A 24888-nucleotide genomic window follows, 5' to 3' on the forward strand; every position below is an offset into this window, starting at 1 on the left:
GCTTACAGTCGTCTCTGACACCTCTCGCTGATAGAAACAGTTTTATGTTTATGGGTGTTTTAATAAATCTATTTGACAGGGCACTAGAATGATGTTAGCATCCTGGAAATTAGATCAATTTGAAATACAAATGGCTGTAATACCCACGATTTCAGATTTAAATTCTTACTCACTGGGATCCGACAGATCTTGTATCTCCCTTCTCCAGTTCGCCTCTTCAGTTTACCCAAGAAGAGATAAAGAAACTTTGACTTCTAACTACATCCCCAATGGGAAATTTACAAAAAAAATGTAACTACTAGATTCAACACCACAAACACTTGCAGGATCACACTAGCAATAGAACTGAATGCTTTGCTTTCATATGCCAATGATGCAGTTTCCTTGTTGGGATAAAATTAGTTGGCCTTAAACCTCAGAGAATACATGCTCTGCAACTGCACAACTGCCTTGTAAAACAGTGTAACTGTGCAGTTATTATTTAAACATAAGGCTTAATGAAGATGTGCGTTATTAAAACCAATTTAGACAAACACACTTCTCACTGCTGTGCAGGAAATCATCGTAAATTGGCTTTAGAAGTTTGGCCATACTAGGAAGTTTTTTTACTGGTTGTTTGTAACCAACCTCACATGTATGTCACTGATGACCTAATAAAAGCAGTTTTCTGACTGTTATCCTTAATTTTCTATACATCTTAAACTTATTTTCATAAGAGCAATAAGACATTCTTGACAATTCATTGCAGGGCAATTAAAGTCACTTGATCTACACCACTATCCAAAGTATGCTATAATCTCTCAGAAATGTACGGCCCATTGTTTCTATGGTTTGTTGAGAACCAGTGTTCTAAAAGGTTAAGCATAGCTACAAAACAGTCAAGTCAAAAGCTATGGTTAGCTTTTGAGGCTGCTGAATCACCAAAGTGCTACAAGTCTCCTTGAAGTCCACAGTGGTGGAAGCTATTCCTGTTTACAGGAGGTAACTACCTGTTGTAGCGATGGTACTTTCCCTCTGTTAAATTCCCTCTGTTAACTATTCCATACAACATGCAGTCATGGGATAAAAAGGTAAACATTTCTGATTAAAGAAATAATAATATGCATATCTATAGGGCCTTTCACCCAAAATCTCCAAACACTTTACACACATTAATTAAGCCTCACAAGATATTGTGTGGAAAGAAGTTAAGTGCTAAAATGATGTGGGGTGGTGGGTAAGCGGGGCTCCAACAGGCATTGTGGCTCAGAATGGGAGTTTTAAATATACCTCAGTGATTTAGAAGCACAAATTCTACTGACTTTCAGTGGGACTTGTGCTCTATCCTCAGAGTCTCAATTTTCTCCTTAGTTACCCCTGGAAGTAAGCTGATATTGACCCATACCACCAGTCAGTTACCATCACCAACACCCATTCCCAACACAGACTCAGCCGTGATGGCCAGCAAGAAGGTGAGGTGAGAGCCAAGACCTCTTCTCCCTTCCGTCAGCACTAGACCGCTTTTTCTCACCCCCTTCCCACTATATTGTCTGCTGTGGCAAGATTGTTTTTTAAAAGGCATCAGTCTATTACTATGCTCTCTCCATGTGTGTTACTCTGTCACTGTTTCACAGGAGTGATGCTCAAACCCTCTGCCATTCACTCAGAAGGAGTAGAGAGGACAGGCATCTTGTATCAGGTCTAGGGATATAGGAAGGAGCAGCAGATTGAGTGGGTGGGTTAGGGATCAGATCGGGGGCTCAGGTGAGCAGCAGCAGTTGGCAGTGGATTATATCAGCTGCTGCTCGTCCAGGCAATAAATAGGAATTCAAATTCTACTCTGCTAGCAGGGTTTCGTCTATGTTCATGGCTCCAGAAGATCACTTCCTCTGTTGAATAAGCTTCAGCATGAATACCTATTATATTCGCAAACAAAAAATGCCATTATAAAAGAATTATGGCTGAAATAATCTTTTAATGGAGTCCAGCTAGTGCCCCAAAACATGATTACACTTAAACTTCTTCACTTTGGAAAAAACCCAAACATTAGAATGTCTGGAGATGACTAGTTAAGAGATTAAGCCTGTTCCCCACCACCACATAATATTTCCTCACTCAGTTAACGTGGCTCATCTGGCCTTAACTGACTCCCTAAATTTTGCAAAAATCCATGCAAAGGTGAAAATAACAACTGTCTTAGGAGAGCATGGGAAATGGATCCTTCTTTGAACAAGAAATGGATTTTTATCAAATCTTCCCCTGCGGTGGGTGGGAGGAGATCTAGAGTTGTGGGGAACATGTGCTCCTGGCAGGAGATGGGGAGCAGATAGGGGATCTGCCCCTTTAGGATCCACGTGAGGAACAGGACTGCTGTTTCCCCCTTGAAGGCATGCATTTAAAGTGCTGTATCACCACAAAGATGGTATATCTGATTTTGTCAGCGGAGCACCAGAACAAACAAACGTTTCCCTACAAAACAGAAAAGTGTACTTCAAAGAGGAAAAAATACTTTCCTTGCAAATACTATAAGACAGAAGAAATCATTTTAATATCCATATTTACAATATAACTCTTCTTTCAAGAAATGCCCTTCCTGCAGTATGGACTCAGAAACAGATATGTGATGCAGGGTTGCCATAGGGACCACTCTACTTTTCTTGAACAGCAGATTACACAACTGAATTTTCATGCTCAAGGTTATGCTACAACAGAGTCACGATTAGAAAAAACTCACATTCTCCCATTTTTTCAGACAGATTTTTTTTTTTCTTGAATGGATGCCTACAATACGTTGTTTGGAGTAGCACTTTTTATTTAGACATACAGTGCTTCAAAACAGGGGACAATGACTTGCTATATCTTTTGAGCATTTGGAAAGAGAGACTTAAATATAAAATTCCTTAGATTTTTGGGGTGGGAGAAGAGAGGGGACATTTTCAGCAGAGCAGAACCAAAAAATGCACTGATACATATGATCTGCAGTGAAATTTAAAAAACACACTGACTTTTTATGACTATCTGTGCCCACAAAATACTACACAACCCCTTTTGAATACTTCAGTGCCACTACCTTTAACCAACACTGCCTTCTATAATTCATGCAGCGACATTCTTAAACACTGATGCACATCACTATGTGATGTTACTCATGGTTCTGATTAACTCTAACAGACATGTGGAGCCTAATTCCAAATAAACCAGCCTGCAATAGTGTCATCCATATTTTATTATTTTTACTCTATACAGTTAGACTCATACAGGAAAACTCTATAGGCCAATGAAAGGCATTTGATCTTGAAAAGTGATCCCTTGATTACAGTGGCCCCAACAATGCCCTTCCATGGTATGACACATGGCCAGAAAGGACCATGACTCAGATATAAATGACTCAGATTCAACCCTTAAAGACATATGGGGAAATAATGGTTGTGATTTTGTGTATTTACATATATATGTTTCAGAGTGGTAGCTGTGTTAGTCTGTATCAGCAAAAACAATGAAGAGTCCTTGTGGCACCTTAGAGACTAACATATTTATTTGGGCATAAGCTTTCGTGGGCTAGAACCCACTTCTAGCCCACGAAAGCTTATGCCCAAATAAATGTGTTCATCTCTAGGGTGCCACAAGGACTCCTCGTTGTTTTTACATATATATGTATAGTGGTGGACAATGTAATCAACAGTTCCCGTCTATGCTGTATTCTGATAATTCAGAGATCAAAAGAACATCCTGGCATTTAAATTAATTGCAAACATGGGATATCTCTGTATACATCTCTCTTTGAAATGTATAGCGAATCATCTGTGAATGGTAGAGGAACAAGCAAATTGCCTTATGTTAATTCGTATAGCTAACTATGCATGTATTTGGGTAAGATCTGGAATATTCAATAACCTGAGAGGTAATGTGTCCAATCCTTTGGGATTGGTAGAATCTTTTCTTTATGTGATGAAATATGATTTTCAGAAATCTTCATCATATTTGACTTGGGTACCTGGATGGAGGCCTGAGGCTGGGTACTTTAAGGGAACTGTGTTATTGACTTCTGAATAACCAGTGAGGTAATGAAGAAGCTGTTTTATGCTGGTTTGGTAAATCTAAAGTATTGAATTATCCACCAGCTTTGGAGTTTGTCTGCCCCATTCTTTGCTGTTCACCCTAATTGAGTGACCTCAGCAGGCCCCCACTGGGACTTCAGTCACAGTGGTATAGTCATGCTAGGCTACGCATTACCACAGGTTAATTAGGGTTTTGGATCAGAACCACACACTTGTCAAAATTAATTTTGATATTGGAGCGTTTAAGGGTTAAAAATCAGTTACAGTGAATGACCCACGATCCTATAAAGATCATAACAGAAAAAGCCTTGAAGAATCGTGCTCACAGAGGGGGTTGTCTTTTAAGAAAATGGCCCTGGAGCAAAACCTGAAAAATCTGCTAATGACAAGGGATCAGGAAGCAGACCCAGTGAAAATGCTTGCAGTGAGAAACCAGCAGCAGTTTGAACAAAGACTGGCAGAAATTCAAATACAAAAGAAGCAAGCTTTGGCCCAGCTGGAGAAAGAAGCTGCTCAAAGAAAGAAGCCCATGCAAGTCACATGGAATGGCTGGCTGCTGAGGAGAGGGTTGTCAGACTTAAGCTCCAAATCAAAAAAGCAATGGAAGAACAGCAAAACTTGTATCATTCTGAAAGTCCAGTTTATAACAATGTTGGTATGTTATTTGACTTTAGATAGTTGTCTGTGTTTAACCAATTTTGTTATGATCAGAAAGAGGGTGTTTCTAACCTCAGGAAGGTGGAAAATAGCTGTTTGTCTGTGTAAAAAAGCAGTTTGTCTGTGAATAAAGTTTCTGCATGTCCGTCTAATATCCCAGAAGTGAATCTGGCATTAGATGAGACTCAGGGAAAAGTTTCTTTAGAGCAAATTAAAGTTGGTGATCAGGTTAAAGTCCTAATTGAGGAAGGAAAGGGTACAGTCTTGGGCTTGGTCTACACTACACGTTTAAACCGATTTAACACTGTACCTGTCCACACTATGAGGCCCTTTATATCGATTTAAAGGGCTCTTTAAATCAGTTTCTGTACTCCTCCCCCACGAGAGGAGTAGCACTAAAATCGGTATTACCATATTGGATTAGGGTTAGTGTGGCCACAAATTGACGGTATTGGCCTCCGGGCAGTATCCCACAGTGCACCACTGTGACCACTCTGGACAGCAATCTGAACTCGGATGCAGTGGCCAGGTAAACAGGAAAAGCTGTTGAAATTTTGATTTTCATTTCCTGTTTGCCCAGCGTGGAGCTCTGATCAGCATGGGTGGCAATGCAGTCCCAAATCCAAAAAGAGCTCCAGCATGGACCGTACAGGAGATAATGGATCTGATCGCTGTATGGGGAAACAAATCTGTTCTATCAGAGCTCCGTTACAGAAGACAAAATGCCAAAGCGTTTGAAAAAAAAATCTATATGCTACACAGTATTGCGTGACAAGCATAACGGGAAGCCAGAGATTCAAATGGACGCTCATGGAGGGAGGGAGGGAGTACAGAGGACTCCAGCTATCCCACAGTCCCCAGCAGTCTCCGAAAAGTATTTGCATTCTTGGCTGAGCTCCCAATGCCTGTAGGTTCAAACACATTGTCCGGCGTGGTTCAGGGAATAGCTCGTCAATTTACTCCCCCCACCCACGCGAAAGAAAAGGGAAAGAAATCGTTTCTTGACTTCTTTCAGTGTCACCCTATGTCTACTGAATGCTGCTGGTAGACGTGATGCTGCAGCAGTGAAGAGCAGTATCCACTCCTCTCCCCTCCCTGGTGGCAGATGGTGCAAAATGACTGATATCTGTCGTCACCATCAGCCCGTGAGTGCTCCTGGCTTGCCTCAGGTGAGGTCGGCCGGGGGTGCCTGGGTAAAAATAGGAATGATTCCTGGTCGTTCCCAGTAGATGGGACAGAACGGCTGGTACCCGTCCTCATCATAGCAACTGGGGGCTGAGCACCATCAGCCCCATCCCTTTCCTGTGTAAAGAAAAGATTCTGTACTGCCTGGACTATCATAGCAGCGGGATGCTGGGCTCCTCTCCTCCGCACCGCTTAATGTCCTGCCTGGACTGTCATAGCACCGGGAGGCTGCCTCCCCCCATTTTATCTCACTAACAAGTCACTGTTTGTTATTCCTGCATTCTTTATAACTTCATGACACAAATGTGGGGTACACTGCCATGGTAGCCCAGGAAGGTTGGGGGAGGAGGGAAGCAACAGGTGGGGTTGTTGCAGGGGCACCCCCCATGAATGGCATGTAGCTCATCATTTCTGCAGGATCTGACACGGAGCAGCTGTGCTCTCTGATACACTGCTTCTCTAGTACACTTGCCCCATATTCTAGGCAGGACTGACTCTATTTTTAGAAACCATAAAGGAGGGATTGACTCGGGGAGTCATTCCCAGTTTTGCCTTTGCGCCCCCAGCTGATCTCAGCCAGGGGCACCCATGATAGCAACAGACAGTACAGAAGGACAGATAACCGTCATCTCATTGCCAAATTATACTGGCAGCAAACGGTACAGAATGACTGGTAACCGTCTCTGCTATCATGCAAAAGCAAATGAATGCTGCTGTGTAGCGCTGGAGTATCGCCTCTGTCCACGGCATCCAGTACACATACGGTGACTGTAAAAAAAGAAAAGATGAACGGGCTCCATGGTTGCTGTGCTATGGCATCTGCCAGGGCAATCCAGGGAAAAAGAGCGCAAAATGATTGTCTGCCGTTTGCTTTCCCGGAGGAAGGAATGACTGACGACATGTACCCAGAACCACCCGCAACAATGATTTTTGCCCCATCAGCCACTGGGTTCTCAACCCAGAATTCTAAGGGGCGGGGGAGACTGTGGGAACTATGAGATAGCTACGGAATAGCTACCCACAGTGCAACGCTCTGGAAATCGATGCTAGCCTCGGACCATGGACGCACACTGCTGAATTAATGTGCTTAGTGTCGCCGCATGCACTCGACTTTATACAATCTGTTTTATAAAACCGGTTTATGTAAAATCGGAATAATCCCATAGTGTAGACGTACCCATGGTGAGTGATGGATTGTTGGCTAGTAAAACTTGTGAAAGTGTGCTTACCAATATGAAAATTATTTGCTTAAAGTAGCTCAGTATAATACGGAGAATAGCAGTTTATGTGTTGGGGTAGCAAACTTGCCTGTTAAGGAAGCTGCCTCACTTTCCAGGTATGTGTCTGAAATCAGCCATTGGTGCTGGAACAAAGAAAAAGATATCTCCAATTGTTTGTCTGTTTTAAATAGCAGCATGCCTGCTGAGAAACAGTGTCTCTCTCTGTCTGTAAAGCAGACAGAAGAAGCCTGTCAGCCTCTGATGGTTGAAGATTTATCAGTTGACCCAAAGTTGATTCTGGATACAGCTAAAGCCCAGGAAGGAAGTGGTCCTAAATTTGTGTCTGCTAGGGATAATGACATTGTAACTAGGTTGCACCCAGTTAATGTCACAAATAGCTCCCAGAGACTAAACGATTCTGGTGCTTCTATTTCGCCTGTTGCTAGTGTGTTGCTGGGTAAAGATATGGCAACTATGTCTGATCAGCTTGATATCATAGCCAGCCAGGGCACAAGGAAAACATGAAGGTGATTTGACTATGTTACCCACTGACAGTGTGGAAACTTGTAACAAAGAAGAGAATGCTTCTAATCTTTTGACTATGAAGTCTAGCAGTGTACCTGAAAGGCAGCTGTGTAAAAATCCTCCTGATGGGCCAGAGGTGATTCTGGATGTAAGTGAAACTCAGAAGGAGTTTGGTGTTTTGTCTGTTGTGCCAAAGTTGGTTCTGGACATAAATAAAGCTCAAAAAGAATCTGTTGCAGTACATGATATTGCAGAAGAAAAGGAATTTCTTGGTCAAGTCTTTGAAGTCTGTGAAAAGGGATTGTTTCCCTTGATTCTTAATGGGCCATTGTTGATAGTAAACAGTCTCTCTTCTGAGGAAAATGTGTTGGTGCCTAATGGTCAAAGTCTTTCAAATGTGCACAGATCCACTGGCCTTGCTTTTGAAAAAATCCAGTGTGGATAGCTTTGAGAAGATTTCAGATAAAGTAAAAATTGTTAGGGAGTTTAATCAGCTTGTTGGGGAGACAATGTTGTTGGGACAGGAATGTCTTCATGTTAATTCTTTGAGTAAACAGTTTATATCTCAGGTTCAGAGGGAAAACTGGATAGCTGAATCTGCAGAGCAAGAGAACAGCTGTGCAGTTAATCTGTCGAGAATACAGAGGATGGCAGGTAAACTTAGGGTGACCAGGTAGCAAATGTGAAAAATCGGGATGGGGGTAGGGGATAATAGGAGCCTATATAAGAAAAAGTCCCAAAAATCGGGACTGTCCCTATAAAATCGGGATATCTGGTCACCCTAAGTAAACTCTCATCTCTAGATATTTTGGATATGTCTTGTAGTCTCTTAGGGTATGGCTACACTTGAAACTTCAAAGCGCTGCCGCGGCAGCGCTTTGAAGTGCGAGTGTGGTCGCAGCGCCAGTGCTGGGAGAGAGCTCTCCTAGTGCTGCACGTACTCCACATCCTCTACGAATGTAGCTCACAGCACTGGGAGTCGTGCTCCCAACGCTGCGGCACTGTTTACACTGAGGCTTTACAGCGCTGTACCTTGCAGCTCTCAGGGGTGTGTTTTTTTTCACACCCCTGAGCGCAAAAGTTGCAGCGCTGTAAAGCGCCAGTGTAGCCATGGCCTTAGTGGTCTTGACCTCTGATTCTATGTGGAAACAGAGGTTGTTAGGGGAAAGACAAAAGAACCTTAAATCTAACATGCTAGTGAAAATAGATGGTATCTCTTTAAGACAGAGTCCAGCCTTGGAACTGGTAAAGGCTGAGGATCTGAAAACTGGTAAACAGGCTAGTGTCTGTGTTGATGTAAATTACGTGACTTGACTGGGGGGAGACAGACTTGCCCATAGCCATTAGCAAAGAGGACACACCCAGCCAGCCGATGGATTCTGTTAAGCAAAAGAGCTCAGATTTTGACCCTCCAGAACAGGGAGAAAGGGAAAAATATTATTATGTAATGGAAGTACAGGTTAACTCTAAAATACCAAAACACCAAGGAAGTGGTTAAAGTGAAATCCTATGTTAAGGAAAACCCTAAAGTAAAGAAGAATCTACAAAGGTTCAAAAGGAACACGGAACAAGCTGACTAACACAGGATTTGTCTAAAGAACAGGCGAGGCATGACAAAGATGATTGTAGACATACACAGGTGATAAACCTGATGTTAATATTATTGTGAATAATTGTGACTAACTTGTTGCTGATAACAAAAACTGTAAAAATGTACATTGTGCACAGTCTTTTGGAAAAGTCCTTGAACATGTTAAAAGGGTACATAATAGAGACCCTTATAATTATGCTGTTTGGTTGAGTAAGAACACACTCTGGATTAAAAAGCCTAATAACATTAAAGTTTCACAGCTAATGCCATGCACATTCCTAAAACTTTCCACAGCAGAAAAACCATTACAAGCTTAAACTGCTGTGCAAAATGGGAAACTGAGGTACAACACCTCCCAGCCTTCATGGCTGAATACCAGAGTAAGTGCTCTCTGAAGAACATTAATGGCTATGTTAAGTCAACATGGCCAGAAATGGTTAAACATCCTGCAAAATAGATGACTCAGATTCAACACTTAAAGACATGTGGGGAGATAATGTTTGTGCTTTTTGTGTATTTACATATATATGGGTAACCCCCTGATTTACATTAATTCTTATGGGGGAATTGGATTTGCTTAACATCGTTTCACTTAAAGTCACATTTTTCAGGAACATAACTACAACCTTAAGTTCCTGTATGTGTAGTGGTCGACAATGTAATCAACAGTCCCTGTCTATGCTGTATTCTGATAATTCACGGATCAAAAGAACATCCTAGCATTTAAATTAATTGTACACATGGGATATCTCTGTATTCATCTCTCTTTGAAATGTATAGCAAATCATCTGTGAATGGTGGAGGAACACAGTGTCCCAAGTGGGATAAAGAAGTGCATTCAGTACACCAACAACCTAACATTACCTTGACATTTCCTTTCTCAAGCTTTCCAAAGTGCAGCCACATAGCAGATTATTGGCTCATGCTCTACATGATAAGCAGTCTGCTTTATGCCACTGATGCCACACCCTCCTCAGGTCCTTGTTGCAGACTGGAATGGCCTACATCTATATATACCTCACAAAGTGTGCTTTTTAAAAGATGAATAAACAGATTTTTAAAACCTATACAAAACCATGCATTTCTGGAGTGAAGTCATTGAAGTTACATTCACTCAAACCAGCTGTTGATCTGGCTCCTAATTACTACAGAAAAGTTCCAGTATGAAACTGTGCATGTAATATGGTTAGATTAGTGCAATGGTTCTCAAACTTTTGTACTGGTGACTCCTTGCACATAGCAAGCCTCTGACTGTGACACCCCCCCAATATATTAAAATCATTTTTTATTAGGGCTGTCAAGCGATTAAAAAATTAATCGTGATGAATTGCACTGTTAAACAATAATAGAATAACATTTATTTAAATATTTTGGATGTTTTCTACATTTTCAAATATACTGATTTCAATTACAACACAGAATATAAAGTGTATAGTGCTCACTTTATATTTTTTTCTTACAAGTATTTGCACTGTAAGAAAACAAAAGAAATAGTATTAGGTGAATTGAAAAATACAAGTACTGTAGTGCAATTTCTTTATCATGAAAGATAAATTTACAAATGTAGAATTATGTACAAAAACTGCATTAAAATTAAAACAATGTAAAATTTTAATCTGCAAGTCCACTCAGTCCTACTTCTTGTTCAGCCAATTGCTCAGACAATCAAGTTTGTTTACATTTGCAGGAGATAATGCTGCCCACTTCTTGTTTACAAGGTCACCTGAAAGGAGTTCTCATGGCACTATTGTAGCTGGCATCGCAAGGTATTTACATGCCAGATGCACTCAAGATTGATATGTCCCTTTATGCTTCAACCACCGTGCCAGGGGACATGTGTCCATGCTGATGATGGGTTTTGCTCGATAACAATCCAAAGCAGTATGGACCAACACATGTTAATTTTCATCCTCTTTTGAGTCAGATGCCACCAGCAGAAGGTTAGTTTTCTTTTTCGGGTTCTGTAGTTTCCGCACTGGAATGTTGCTCTTTTAAGACTTCTGAAAGCATGCTCCTCACCTCATCCCTCTCAGATTTTGGAAGACATTTCAGATTCTTAAACCTTGGGTTGAGTGCTGTAACTATCTTTAGAAATCTCACATTGATACCTTATTTGCGTTTTGTTAAATCTGCTGTGAAAGTGTTCCTAAAATGAACAACATGTGCTGGGTCATCATCCAAGACTGGTATGAACATGAAATATATGTGATATGCAGGTAAAACAGCAGGGGGCATACAATTCTCCCCCAAGGAGTTCAGTCAGAAATTTAATTAATGCATTTTTTTTTAAAATGAGCCTCATCAGCATGGAAACATGTCCTCTGGAATGGTGGCCAAAGCATGAAGGGGTATACAAATGTTTAGTATATCTGGCACATAAATACTTTGCAATGCTGGTTACAAAAGTGCCATGCAAATGCCTGCTCTCACTTTCTGGTGACACTGTAAATAAGAAGAGGGCAGCATTATCTCCTGTAAATGTAAACAAACTTGTTTGTTTTAGTGATTGGCTGAACAAGAAATAGGACTGAGTAGACTTGTAGGCTCTAAAGTTTTACATTGTTTTGTTTTGAGTGCACCTATGTAACAAAAAAAAAATCTACATCTGTAAATTGCACTTTCACAACAAAGCGATTGCACTACAGTACTTGTATGAGGTGAATTGAAAAATACTATTTTGTTTATCATTTTTACAGTGCAAATATTTGTAATAAAAAATAATACACACTTTGGTTTCAGTTACAACACAAAATACAATATATATGAAAATGTAGAAAAACATACAAAATATTTAATAAATTTCAATTGGTATTCTATTACTTAGTGCAATTGAGACTGAGATTAATTTTTTAAATTACGATTTTTTTTTTTGTTAATTGCATAAGTTAACTGTGGGTAATTGACAGCCATATTTTGTATACATATTTAACACCATTATAAATGCTGGAGGCAAAGTGGGGTTTGGGGTGGAGGCTGACAGTGACAGTTCATGACCCCTCATGTAATAACCCCGTGACCCCCTGAGGGGTCCTGACCTCCAGTTTGTGAAGCCCTGAATTAGTGCATGATAGGGCAACTACATGAAGCAGGAGCCTGCAGTAAATGTGGTGTCAGATTAGAAGGGGAAAATAGGGTGATTTAATCCCATAAAGTGCTGAGAGCTTGGCTACACTCACACTTTACAGCGCTGCAACTGGGGTGTGAAAATACACCCCCCTGAGCGCTGCAAGATACAGCGCTGTAAAGCGTCAGTGTAATCAGGGCAGCAGCGCTGGGAGCGCGGCTCCCAGTGCTGGACGCTACACCTGTAAGGGATGTGGTTTACATGCAGCGCTGGGAGAGCTCTCTTCCAGCGCTGGCGCTCTGACTACACTCACACTTCAAAGCGCTGCCGCGGCAGCGTTTTGAAATTCCAAATGTAGCCATACCCTGAATCTCTCTCTTTCTTTGGTTATTTGGGGGAATTCAGCACATATTGCTGCAGGCATTGGATCTTTTGAAAATAATTATTTGGAAGTCACCTTTAAGAAACCAGCTAAAACTGAAAGTTCCCTTTAGTTAAAAAAAAAAAACAAGAAACATAAGATGTGATTAATTATGATCCTGCTGGGAAGAACTGAAAAATTCACTGCAGAAGGTGTGTAACATTTTTAAACCTATGAACGAGAAGATAAATGAAATACCAACAGCTGCAGAAAATAATAATTTACAGTGCAATGAGAAATTGCAGTCACCTGATAATTATCAGTGCTGGGTTATAGCAGAGCCATACTGATAGGGAATTATAGATTTTTTTTTCCAATGTGAAGGTTTTTACATGGCAGAATCACTGTGTTATCTTTTCGGAGTGTGAACAAAAAGCACATAAATCTAATGTTTATTTTCCACTTCAAAAAATAGGAGTATAAATCCAAATATAAAGGGCTCTAATATAGTTATTTTTATAACACTTTACCCAAGGCTGTACTGGCATTGCCACTTAAAAGCATTGTTTTCAGAGGCATGCAGCTTGGTGCCATTTGGAAGCTTGAAACTTTTGCAGAGTCTGCATTACAAACTTCATTCTCCTTGATTCAACAAAGCTTTGGTATTGCAGAAAGCTCAAAAGCTTGTCCCTTCCACCAACAATAAAAGATATTGCATCACCAACCTTGAGGAAAGTAGCTTTTGTATCCACATACTAGCGCATCAAGAGCATGAGAGGAAATGCATGTAGGTGATAATGTTCTCTCCCTCACATCATAGGCTTGCCTTTCAGCTATTGAGCAGGAGAGAAAGCTATGAGGCAGTTTACCTTACCTGGTTGCAAACATTGCTCTCAAGGATGAGAAGGTTGCTGCATCTTCTTTCAAAGCCTTTAATTCATTTCGCAGTTTGGTCATGGTTTCGGTCACCATTGATTTTTCATTCTCATATTTATTCTTCAGATTGGCCAGTGCCACTTCAGCTGTCTGAAAAAGAGAGCGATATATGTTTCTGAAAAGGGACTTTGCTAACAGCTAAGAGGCCAGGTTATGATTTCATTTCTGGCTTCCACCTTCATTCACAAGTTAATGCACCATGAAACCAGTGATATACCTGAGATACATTGATGATACTTTCATCCTCTGGACAGACGACCTAAACTCCCTCACAGATTTCCACCACAACTTCAACAACCACCAAACTCTCTCTAGAACATTCCCACACCAGCATCAACCTCCTGGACACCACAATCACCTTCAACAATGGAACTCTACAGACAACTATATATAAGAAATCCATGGATCACCACATTTACTTTCGTAGATCCAGTAACCACCCCAAACACACCATGAAATCTGTTGGCCGGTGTTGTTTGTCATGTTGTTGGGATGGAGAGGAAAGGAAGTTCACTATGGAGGCTTCAGTTGCAACTCCATAGTTATAGGTGAGTTCTATTTTGCACGTAAACCAGAATTCAATCTTTGTTTTGTACATGAAGTACAGTGTATCCTCGCCAAACTTACAGCATTTACTGAGTATAACATGAATTTTCTAAGAATTTACAAGTGAATTCATTAATTAATTTGAGAGTTAAGACTAATTAAAATTTGATCCTTTAGGAAATGTAGTATCTCCATCAGTTTTTTCATTGTCTCAAATGATTTTAAGAAAGGAATAATGCAGTCACTTCAAGTTTTCCAGATAGTTAAAATTAACTGACATTTGTGTATAGGCCATTGTGATAGACCCAGGCCAGTTGGGTACAGCAGAAGGCAGATATACTGGCCATTGGATTAACAGTTTTCTGTTCCCTGACTGACCAGAGCAGAGGTGGCTCCAGGCTAATGAGAACATCTGACTCTAACCTGCAAAGAGTGAAGTAAGGCCATTAAGCTAATGTCACCACCTGACTCTAATTAAGGCCCCACTGATACTATAAAAAGGGCTCATTCCAGTCAGGCAGAAGAGAGCCAGGGAGCCAGAGGAGAGGAAGTGTGGCTGAAAGGCTGGTTAATGAAGACACCCTCAAACCATCAGTAAGGGAGCCCTAAGGTAAGGGTGAAGAAGGGAGAAGCAGGAGAGCTGTGGGGAAATGGCCCAGGGAAAATGTAGCAACTCTGGCAGTGAAAAGTTGGCTGCCAACAGCTGCTACCATTAGAGTCCTTGGGCCGGAACCCGGAGTAGAAGCAGGCCTGGGTTCCCCCCAACCCACCGCTACAGGAACATCTCCTGGGAGGGGAAGTCAGGACCCTGTCAGGACAGGAGGCTAAACTGTTCTGAAATAAGCCCCCAGGGACAACAGAGACTGTGGGAGTTCTCTCACCAACCTCCTTGCTGACCTATGATGAAAAGGGCTCAGTAATCTGTAACCCTGGCCCTAGAGAGAGAAGGGCTACATGGAGGGTCACAGTGAGCCACTGAGGCTAGCATAAATCGCCTAGAAGTGCAGGACCCACGGGGAGAAGGTCAGAGCTCGGCCACAGCCATATTTGAAGAAATCAAGTTGTAATTACATTATTAATGACTGTTGTATCTACTTGTTTGGCGGTAGTGGTTCAGTGGTATGAGAGAGATAGGACACGTGTCAAGAGTTCTCATCTGCAGATTACTTAGCCCAATAGTCACTGTCATTTAAAGATGCCATGGGTGCCTTACGGAGGTGTTTTTAGTGACTCCATAGTTAAGGCTGAGTTCTGTTTTGTACTTAAAAGCCGGAATCCAGACTTCTTTGCTTTGTATGAACAATACTGCATATCCTCCCCAAATTTACCACACTTCTTGTTTGAGTATAGAATGTATCTTCTAAGAGTTTACAAGTACAGCTGCTGATTTGTTTAGGAATCAAACTGACGTAAAGTAATTTAGTATCTGGTGCTAGACTTTGCCCTTCCCCACCCCCAATGATCTCAGTAACGGAATAACACATTTCCCATACATCATAACTTCCCATAGAGTTAGCACTCAGAGAAAATGTGTGCATTGACTGCATTTTAATAATTTATTTTTGGATTAATGGTAATTTTTCCTATTCTTGATAACTGAAAGTCTCAATACAGCGTTGTACTACTGAGAACTCTACAAAGAAAAGCCCTTTTTCAAAATGTCTGCTATCTTCCACGGTTCTCAATAGGACAGGAACTATGACACTCACCCGTTGGTGGCCATTTTGAGGAAGGTCTCTCTCTCTCTCTCTCCCCCTCATTGTTCACAATGATACTGAGTATCTCTACCTCCACACAGCACGGGGGACTAATCATCGTCCCATAGGGAATCTGGGGCCTTAGTCTCATTGAGAACAATGGGAGATGATTGCCATTTTGAGAGGGACAATATAAACATTCCTCTAGAACCTTACTAGTTGATAATGTGGATTTCAAGGAAACATCTATCTGGTAAATCATGGCTGTGTTAATTTCCTCTGAGCTGGTACAAGAGAATTTTAGAGAACAGTTACCGCCCATTCCTGAACTGTCTCCCACTGCCACTCCCCATCTAGGATACACACTGTCAGACTTAAAATACAGTCTGTACTCCTCTGCTACAGCTGACATGATTTCTCAAGGATCTTTTTCTTTGGTGCGACAGTGCTAAAAATTGTACAACAGATATATGGATATGGCATTCTGTATGTCATATCCTGTTTTGATATTGCTGCCTACAGTGCTGCAACATTCCACCCCAGAACAACTGTGTTTCTTTGCTGGTTGAAGCGATCCCAACATTTAGTTTGTCTTTCAGTTTATATTTGTAAACAGTTTTAGGACCGTACAGGGTAAAAAGAAATTTATAAATGTAAATTATTATAACTACTCCTGAATTCCCATCCAAAAATGAGAGTCAATGCATCAAAACCTTCAGGTCTTTCTCTTCTCAATACATTGTAGTCTAAAAGAGTAGGTATATAACAAAATTAAAAACTGAAAATCCTCCAGGAGGTCCCCAGTGAGCTTCCTCTGCTCCACACAAGCTTTTACATGTAAAATTATGTAGTCTCAGGCAACTCTTCTCAAAGTCATCTTCAAACATAAGCCAGTACAAGCGCACCAAAGGCAAAGCAAACAAAATCAAGAAAAATACAGCTAGGCAAGATAACAGAAAACAAATTCCTCTATCAAACCTGCAGATATACCTAAATGGCTTCCAAAGGAATAGGGCAGAGCATCTGTACGTGCATACGTTTGCATTGCCTGTCTCAACTCTTCCCCCAGTCTATCAATATTATAGAAGGACCCTTTTTCTGTTCCAAATTCAATCTCTCAAAAGTTGTGGCCTTAAAACTATAGCCCACATGCAAACTTTGCTCTGTTTACTCTTTTTCAGTTTAGATATTTCAAGTTTCAAGACAACTTTACACATTTAGAAATGTCTTGCCACTTGCTTTGTGGTAACAGTGTGTGAAGCAAAACAAATGAGCTATACTTGTTACTGAAAAAAAATGAAAAATGCTAAAATGGTAAGTACTTCATTTTTTACACATAAAAAAGCAAAACAATGGGCCTGCTATTTTAGTTATGGAAAATACATAGCACTTTGAGGAGTACTTAGTATCATGATCTACATTTGCATTCAAAGTACAAAACCTCCATTTTACTATACCTGCCTAACTCCAGGCTTTTGGCTTAAGGCTCAGGCTTTGGGGGATATTTTAGGCCCTCAAATAATTCCTGCAATGTCTCAGGACTTGAGGAGACACCCCAGTTGTCAAAGATAGAAGCATCATGGCTGCAGCCAGCACATATGTAAAATGGATACTGAATAAACTAGAGGGGACTAGAGAGTCCTACTGTTCACCATATTTGCCTGAAGTAGGGGATTTTATTTAATGTATGTATTTATTTTTAATTAATGTAAAGGAAATTCTCAGGCTGTTGAATTTCCCTATTGTAGGCAGGTTTATTTTATTTTCTACATTTTATTTGAAACCAAAAATCAGAACCATTATTGATGTGAGCCATATGGTTAGTATAATTACTTTACTATTGCTTTAGATTTTTAAGATTCTATGTTTTGCTCCCAAACTAGTGTTGATACAGCAAGTGAAGCGCTGAATAAATGTATACATAAAACAAAAAGAAGACGTGAACTAACAAAAGGTATGTTCATCATCATAACCTTGATCAAACTGCTTGATCCCCTTTTCACCACCCTTTTTCTGTTTTTTGTCTGGATATTTTAGGTTGCAAGGTCTTTGAGGAAGACACTGTCCTCCTCTAAGTTAGTATTTTTTTTAGCATAATGGGACTCTAATCCTGTTTGGCGCTTTTGAGGGCTACTGTAATATGAGCAAAGAGGACTGTAAATTCCTTGATTGTTTTCCTTCAGTCAGATAAGCATAATTCAATTTAAGAGGCAGTACTGTACATTTTTTTTTCAGGAACTACTGGTTATAATGCCAACTTAGCAGAAAATGTTAGTGAAACACTTCATTGTACTGTTTCTTTTAGCAACATGATGCAGTTTTCTTCAGAATGAAGTTACAGTGCTACTTGGTGGCCACTAGATAGCACCCATGTTTCCTAGGTTTACTGTGTAATGTCATTACCTAAGCAATATCCAAACCATAATCCTGCATTTTGTTTCTGAGGAGCCTTTCCTTGAGTTGAATGATGGTAAGAAGAGAGTAATATGCTCTTCTTAAATAGGTATGTTTTCCTAAAAACACTAACTTCTTGACATTAATTTAATGCCTCTTTTTTAGTATTATGCCCACTGTTCCTGACCAGAAGATGTTATCAAAAAAGCAAAATTCTTCATTGCTGTGACTGTTTACTTGTAAAATTGCATACTTGTATTGAAGTTCCCATGAAGCATGCTGTATTTCTAAACATCAACAAGCTGTAAGTCATTTACCCCTTTTGTACTTTTCATTGTGTTTCTTTATAAAAAATCAAAGAAAAATTAATCACAATAATAATAATAATAATAATAATAATAATAAAAAACAATAGACATTTTTTAAAACAGTGATGCCATTTCTAAAAAGGATTTTAGACATTATTTAGAATACCAAGGCCAATGTAGCAAGAATCAAAGAGGCCAGGGATGGGATGGGTCTCGACTGCTTTCTTGGACACAAAGGATGAGAATATGTGCTGACCTTTCTAAAAGCACAGCACAGTATTTGCAACCCAGAAGGAGGTGGGCCTATGGTGGCTTTGTGCCATTGTCTCCTTCCAATCCCAGGCAGCCCTGGGACCCCTGGCATAACCTAGACAGTCCTAGGAGACTGTCTGAGGGTGTGTCTTGAGTGTCAGCCCTAACTTGACGCCCATCCACACACAAATCTCTAGCGTAAGTGGTACTTTAAGCTTGAGCTAGGAGATAGCTGGCCCATTAGTGGGGTGGGTTGAAGCTTGAGCTAATAATGCAGTGAAGATGCAACAGCTCAAGTTATAACTCATCATCAGCTAATCTAATCACTCCAAGCTGCTAATCAAATGACTCCATGTAACTCTGCTGTCTGTTGCCTTGCAGTGTAGTTGTCCTCAGCTACACTAGCTCCAGTGCAGTAAAGATAACATATTAACTTGAGCTAACTGTTTTACTTAAGACAGGCCCTAAGTTACCACAGCCTTCCTAGGCTGCTATATTGTCTGCAGGGCTGCCTGGAATCTTCTCAACTCTGAGCACTGCAGTCCCAGCAGCTCCCCAACCACACACCTCCGAGTCCTCTGAGCGCAGCCTCAGGACTCTCTTCTGGGGTTCTGTGCTGGAGAATCCTCCCCTGGCTGGGTCTGAGGCTTTCACAGCCCCTGCACTCTGCCCTTTTACCTAGATCAAAGGGCCTAGAGCAGGAGTAGGCAACGTATGGCACGTGTGCCGAAGGTGGTATGGGAGCTGATTTTCAGTGGCACTCACACTGCCCGGGTCCTGGCCACCAGTCCGAGGGGCTCTGAATTTTAATTTAATTTATTTTTAAACGAAGCTTCTTAAACATTTTAAAAACCTTATTTACTTTACATACAACAATAGTTTAGTTATATATTATAGACTTATAGAAAAAGACCTGCTAAAAATGTTAAAATGTGTTACTGGCATGCGAAACCTTAAATTAGAGTGAATAAATGAAGACTTGGCACACCACTTCTGAAAGGTTGCCGACCCCTGGCCTAGAGCAAGGGTGTATCTTAGTTACACCACATCTACATCAACAATATACCTGTATTAGGATAGGGTTACTTGTGCTCAGATACTATAGTGATAAGGGCCTCATAAGGACCTATATTAATAGTTAGATCAGGGGTCGGCAACCTTTCAGAAGCGGTGTGCCGAGTCTTCATTTATTCACTCTAATTTAAGGTTTTGTATGCCGGTCATACATTTTAATGTTTTTTACAAGGTCTCTCTCTATAAGTCTATATATTATAACTAAACTAGTGTTGTATTGTAAAATAAACAAGGTTTTCAAAATGTTTAAGAAGCTTCATTTAAAATGAAATTAAAATGTTGATCTTACGCCGCCGGCTCACTCAGCCTGCTGCTGGTCTGGGGTTCTGTTTACCTAGGCCGGCAGTGGGCTGAGCGAGGCCTGCGGCTGGGACCTCGGCTGGCAAGGGTCTGGCAGCCAGAACCCCAGACCGACAGCGGGCTATGCAGGGCTGGCGGCCAGAACCCCAGACCGGTAGTGGACTGAGTGGCTCAGCCCACTGCCGCTCAGGGGTTCCATCTGCCGGCTCCTGCCGGCCGGGATCCAGCTGCCAGATTCGCTCAGCCCGCTACCAGTCAGGGGTCCCGGCCCTCCCCACATACAGTGGGTACCTACCTTCTCCCTGGTTCTGGCCATTCTCTTCCTCTCTCTGCCGTGAGCTGAGGATGGGAGTGCACTGAGCACAGGGCTGGGGGTGAAGGGTCTGGCCAGGAGCTAGAATGAGGGAGGGGGCTCAGGGTTGGGGCAGGAGGTTCGGGTGTGGGGCATTTACCTGGGCAGCTCTCATTTGATGCAAGGGGTGCAGGTGGGAATGTGGATTGTGTGTGCAGGAGCTCCCGTTTGATGCTCCGGGTAGGGGTGGGGATGTGGCAGGTGCATTGGATGTGTGGGGGCTGGATGTGGAGGGGTACAAGAGTCAGGGCAGAGGGCTGGAGTCAGGGCTGAGGGCTGGGGATGTGGGGGAATACAAGAGTCAGGGCAGTGGGGGGCTGGGTATGTGTGGGGGTACCAGAGTCAGGGCTAGGGTTGTGGGGCGGGGGATGAAGGAGTCAAGCAGAGGGCTGGGGTGTGTATGAGGGAGGTATAGGGCTCAGGGCAGGAGCCTGGGTGGTGGCAGGGGTGCAGGGCTCAGCGCAGAGGGTGGTGTGTGTGTGTGTGTGTGTGTGTGAAGGGGGGTCAGGGCTCAGGGCAGAGGGCTGGGTGACTGCTCCTCTAAGAACTCCCAACCCCCTGCTCCTTGTCCCCTGACTACCCCCTCCTGGGACCCCTGCCCCAACTTTCCCCCAGGACCCCACCTCCTATCTAAGCCTCCCTGTTCCTTGTCCCCTGACTGGACCCTACCCCCTACCTGTCCCCTGACTGCCCCAACCCTTATCCACACCCCCGCCCCGAGCCAGATCTCCAGGACTCCCATGCCTATCCAACCACTCCCTGCCCCCTGACAGGACCCCTAGAACTCTCGACCCATCCAACCCTCACTCCTGCTCCCTGCCTGTCCCAACCCCTCCAGAGACCCTCCACCCTAACTGCCCCCCCAGGACCCTTCTTGCTCCCAGTCCACTGACTGCCTTGACCCCTATCCACCCCCTGACAGACCCTGGGACTCCCATGTCCCATCCAACCCCCCCTGCTCCCTGACTGCCCCCTCCAGAGACCCCCTTCCCCTAAGCACTTCCACATCCAACCCACCCTTCTCCCTGTCCCCTGACTGCCCCCACCCCTTATCCAACCCCTCCCAGCCCTGAACCCCTTATGAGGCTCCAAGCAGAGCCAGATACGCTGCCTCGTGGGAGCACACAGCCCCGCCCCTCACAGCACTGTGCGCATGGCAGCAGAGCTCCGGTTGAGCAAGGAGTGTCTTTCCCTCCCTGCGGAGCCAATCACTGCCCCGCGGGAGCATGTAGGGTGGCAAGGCTTCAGGGGAGGGGGGAGCGTTTCTGCCTCCCGGCAGAGCCAAACTGCACTGTGGGAGCGCACAGCCCCGAACCTCAGAGCGCTACGCGCATGGCTCCAGGGGAGGGGAGAAGGCGAGGTAGGCGGCAGCTTGCTGTGCTTGGCCCGGCGCTCTGGCCCAGGAGCACGGACCCTCCGGCCTGCCGCATTGGGAGAGTGGGGCCATTTGCCTACCCTATGCACACAGCGGAGGGAGGGGAGCAGAGGGCAGAGGAGAGCAGGCCGGGCTGGGCAGGATTTTTAATGGCATGCTGGAGTCCTGGCAGGCTCCAGCATGCCATTAAAAATTGGCTTGTGCGCTGTCTTTGGCACGCGTGCCATAGGTTGCCAACCCCTGAGTTAGATTATTGTTGGTGAAGCATGACATGGAAATAAAGCTGATTGGCTTTCAAATATTAGGATGAGTTTGCAAAGTTAGCAATTAAGAGACATCTTTTTACTTGCAAATTGAGCACAATTGACTGGAGTCATTGAGAAACAGACACAGAATCCCACTGTGCTTTTTCACACAACAACTTTTCAGGGCAGGGTTGCAACACCTTCATTTCACATACATAAGATCCATGAGTTCTCTTTCTTTAGTTAACTGTGTATCTTAATATACATGTAAAAAAACCGATATGGCATAAAATTCACTGGATGTACAATACAGCCAAGTTAACTTTGCTGTTGGAATCTTTAGTGTTGTATTTCCTGACCTCTGGGTGATTTTACATTTTCAGCCTATCATCATTTATATTACAGCAGTGACCTAATCAGGATTGGGACTCATTGTCCTGTTCTCTGAACTAACACAGATGATGGAAAAGCCCTCAAGAGTTTACAATCTATGGCCGTGATCCTGCAAACACTTGAACACATGCTTGAGGATAAGTAGTTCTATGCATGTCAGTGGAACTACACCTGCTTAAAGTACATTGTAGGCCTCGGACTTGGCTCACCCCCACGCTAACCTCGCCTTGACCAGCCTTGTGTAAGCCTGGGACTTAGCTCATCCCCATACTAAACTAGCCTTGATTAGCCTTGGGTGAAACTCAGGGATTTCACCACTAAAATTAAAAAAATGCTCTGCTGCTGCTAAGACACTCCCACCTCAGGAATGCCCCTAACAAGAGTTCTAACACCGAGGGTTGTAAAGTAGAGACACCCAGGCGCTGGGTAGTTTAGGGAGGATACAGAAAACCCCTAACAAATGGGGAAATAGATAAGATAAGCTCTGACCAGTGAATTTATACTGACAATCTGCACAAACAAAGGAGGTCATAAATAAGGTACAATTTGGGCATGAAAGATAAAATGTAAAGAGCAGGGAGAAGAAAACATAGGTGCCAGTGCATGACTGGTTAAATGTTGTTACCTAGGGGTGTTGAATAATGTAATAGGTTTAGTAAATTTGAAGGATGGAGCTAGTTTTACCTATATAATATAAATGAAAAACAATGCTCTTTAGGAACCATCTCCAGCCTGCAGTTCAACATCAAACTGCTAGAACTCTGACCCCCTTGCATGACCGTGATGTGCAGAGGCAGCACCAGCATCCCCAGATGAGTGGATCCTGACTGGCCATCAGATGAAATTTGTATATATTTTGGGAGTGGTGAGCATAATAGCTTTGCTTGGCAGATGTATTTTGTGTGTGCTGCTAATAAATAGATGTTTAGAGCATAGCTATGTGAGGCTCTTTCACTGGGAAAACGTTACGCAGACCTGTATAGCCCAGAGCCCCATGTGAAAGGGGGGGTACTTAAATTGACCAGGTTTACCCTGAGCTCCATGGGTAAGGGTATGTGCTTTACAACCCGAGCCCTCTGTAAGGAAAGGGTGGGGGTACCAAAATTAACCAGTTTATGCCTTGAGCCCTTGGCAGGGTATAGGCAGGGTGCCCTAGATTTTTGCAGAGAACAACGTGCATAATAGTTTGTAAGACTGGTGCCTAAAGGTACAAAGGCAAAGCGTTGGCGATAGGGGTATAACACAAATAAATGAACATGGTGATGATTGACATTTTACATTTAACATACAATGCACCTTATTCTCGTCTTACTATACAATATCAAGAATAGACCTGGTCACAAACTGAAAAGAAAATTTGAGACAAATTTTAAAATCTTTATTTCATTTTTGAAATTTTTTTAATCTCCTTTTTATCATTTTCAAAATAACAATTAAAAAAGTGGTGTTTTTGATCAGCTTTTTCCAAAAGTGATACATATTTCTTAAAAAAATCCAGTATTTCTTATTTTAGAAATGACAGACAAAAAATTTCAATGGCAATAAAATGGCATTTCTGAAAAACAAATATTGGAAAAATTCCAACCCACTCAAAATCAGGAGTAACTGCATTTAAGTCAATAGAGTTTTACTGATGAAAAACCAGTATAGAAAGGAAAACCAGACCCATAATATCTGGCCAGGTGACTGCAATGACAAACTAGTATCCAAATTGGATAAGAGATTTGCATACCCAGGAGAGTTGTGTGATCCACTCATTTGTATTAAATGATCAGACATTGTTCAATAATCAGAAGGGTCTACAATTTTGCTGATCATTTTGCTTTGCAGAAATAAATGTTTTCCCCTACCTAGAGTGCGTGGGTTATTGCTGCCATTTAACTACTGTTGACTATAAAGGGATCAATCACTGAATTTGTTTAGCAGAGAGCACCCACCGTTGTTAGGATAGCACAAAGATATTGTAGTCCAATGGTTACAGCTGGGGAATGGGAGTCAGGAGGCCTGGATTCTAATCCTGACCCACTTCATGTCTTTGGTGGAATCATTTAGCCTTTCTATGCCTCAGTATCCCCACCTGTAAAATGGGGTAATGATACACACATTTGTAAAGTGTTTTGAGATCTTTGGCTGTGTAACTGCAATGAATGTTTTTTTTAATTCCCAAGCACCCTGGAGTTGCATACTGCCTCAAGGCTACAGCACATGATGTTACCATTTGGAAGACCCAGGTTTGGTTGTGGCCTTCAAAACCTGATTTCTTCTCAAATCAGGAGACCCACTAGGGAGCCATGTTAGGGCTCGGCTCTAGCTGTGCCTTTCTTACTGCCCTTCTCCTTCTCCTGTAGGCTGATCCAGAGGTGAAAGTAACCTGGT

The 24888-nt window shown here is 42.4% G+C and overlaps 1 protein-coding gene across 5 annotated transcripts in view; it reads right to left on the reverse strand.

The window, feature by feature from the left end:
- BICD1 (BICD cargo adaptor 1) overlaps positions 1–24888 on the reverse strand; it is a 310709-nt gene that overhangs the window by 47658 nt on the left and 238163 nt on the right. For all 5 annotated transcript variants that reach the window (XM_050918364.1, XM_050918391.1, XM_050918401.1 and 2 more), the window contains exon 6: positions 13515–13666. In XM_050918364.1, the coding sequence (XP_050774321.1) occupies positions 13515–13666 (152 nt within the window). The remainder of the gene's footprint in view (positions 1–13514; positions 13667–24888) is intronic.

The sequence above is a fragment of the Gopherus flavomarginatus genome, chromosome 1, assembly GCF_025201925.1.
Source record: "Gopherus flavomarginatus isolate rGopFla2 chromosome 1, rGopFla2.mat.asm, whole genome shotgun sequence".
NCBI lineage: Eukaryota > Metazoa > Chordata > Testudines > Testudinidae > Gopherus > Gopherus flavomarginatus.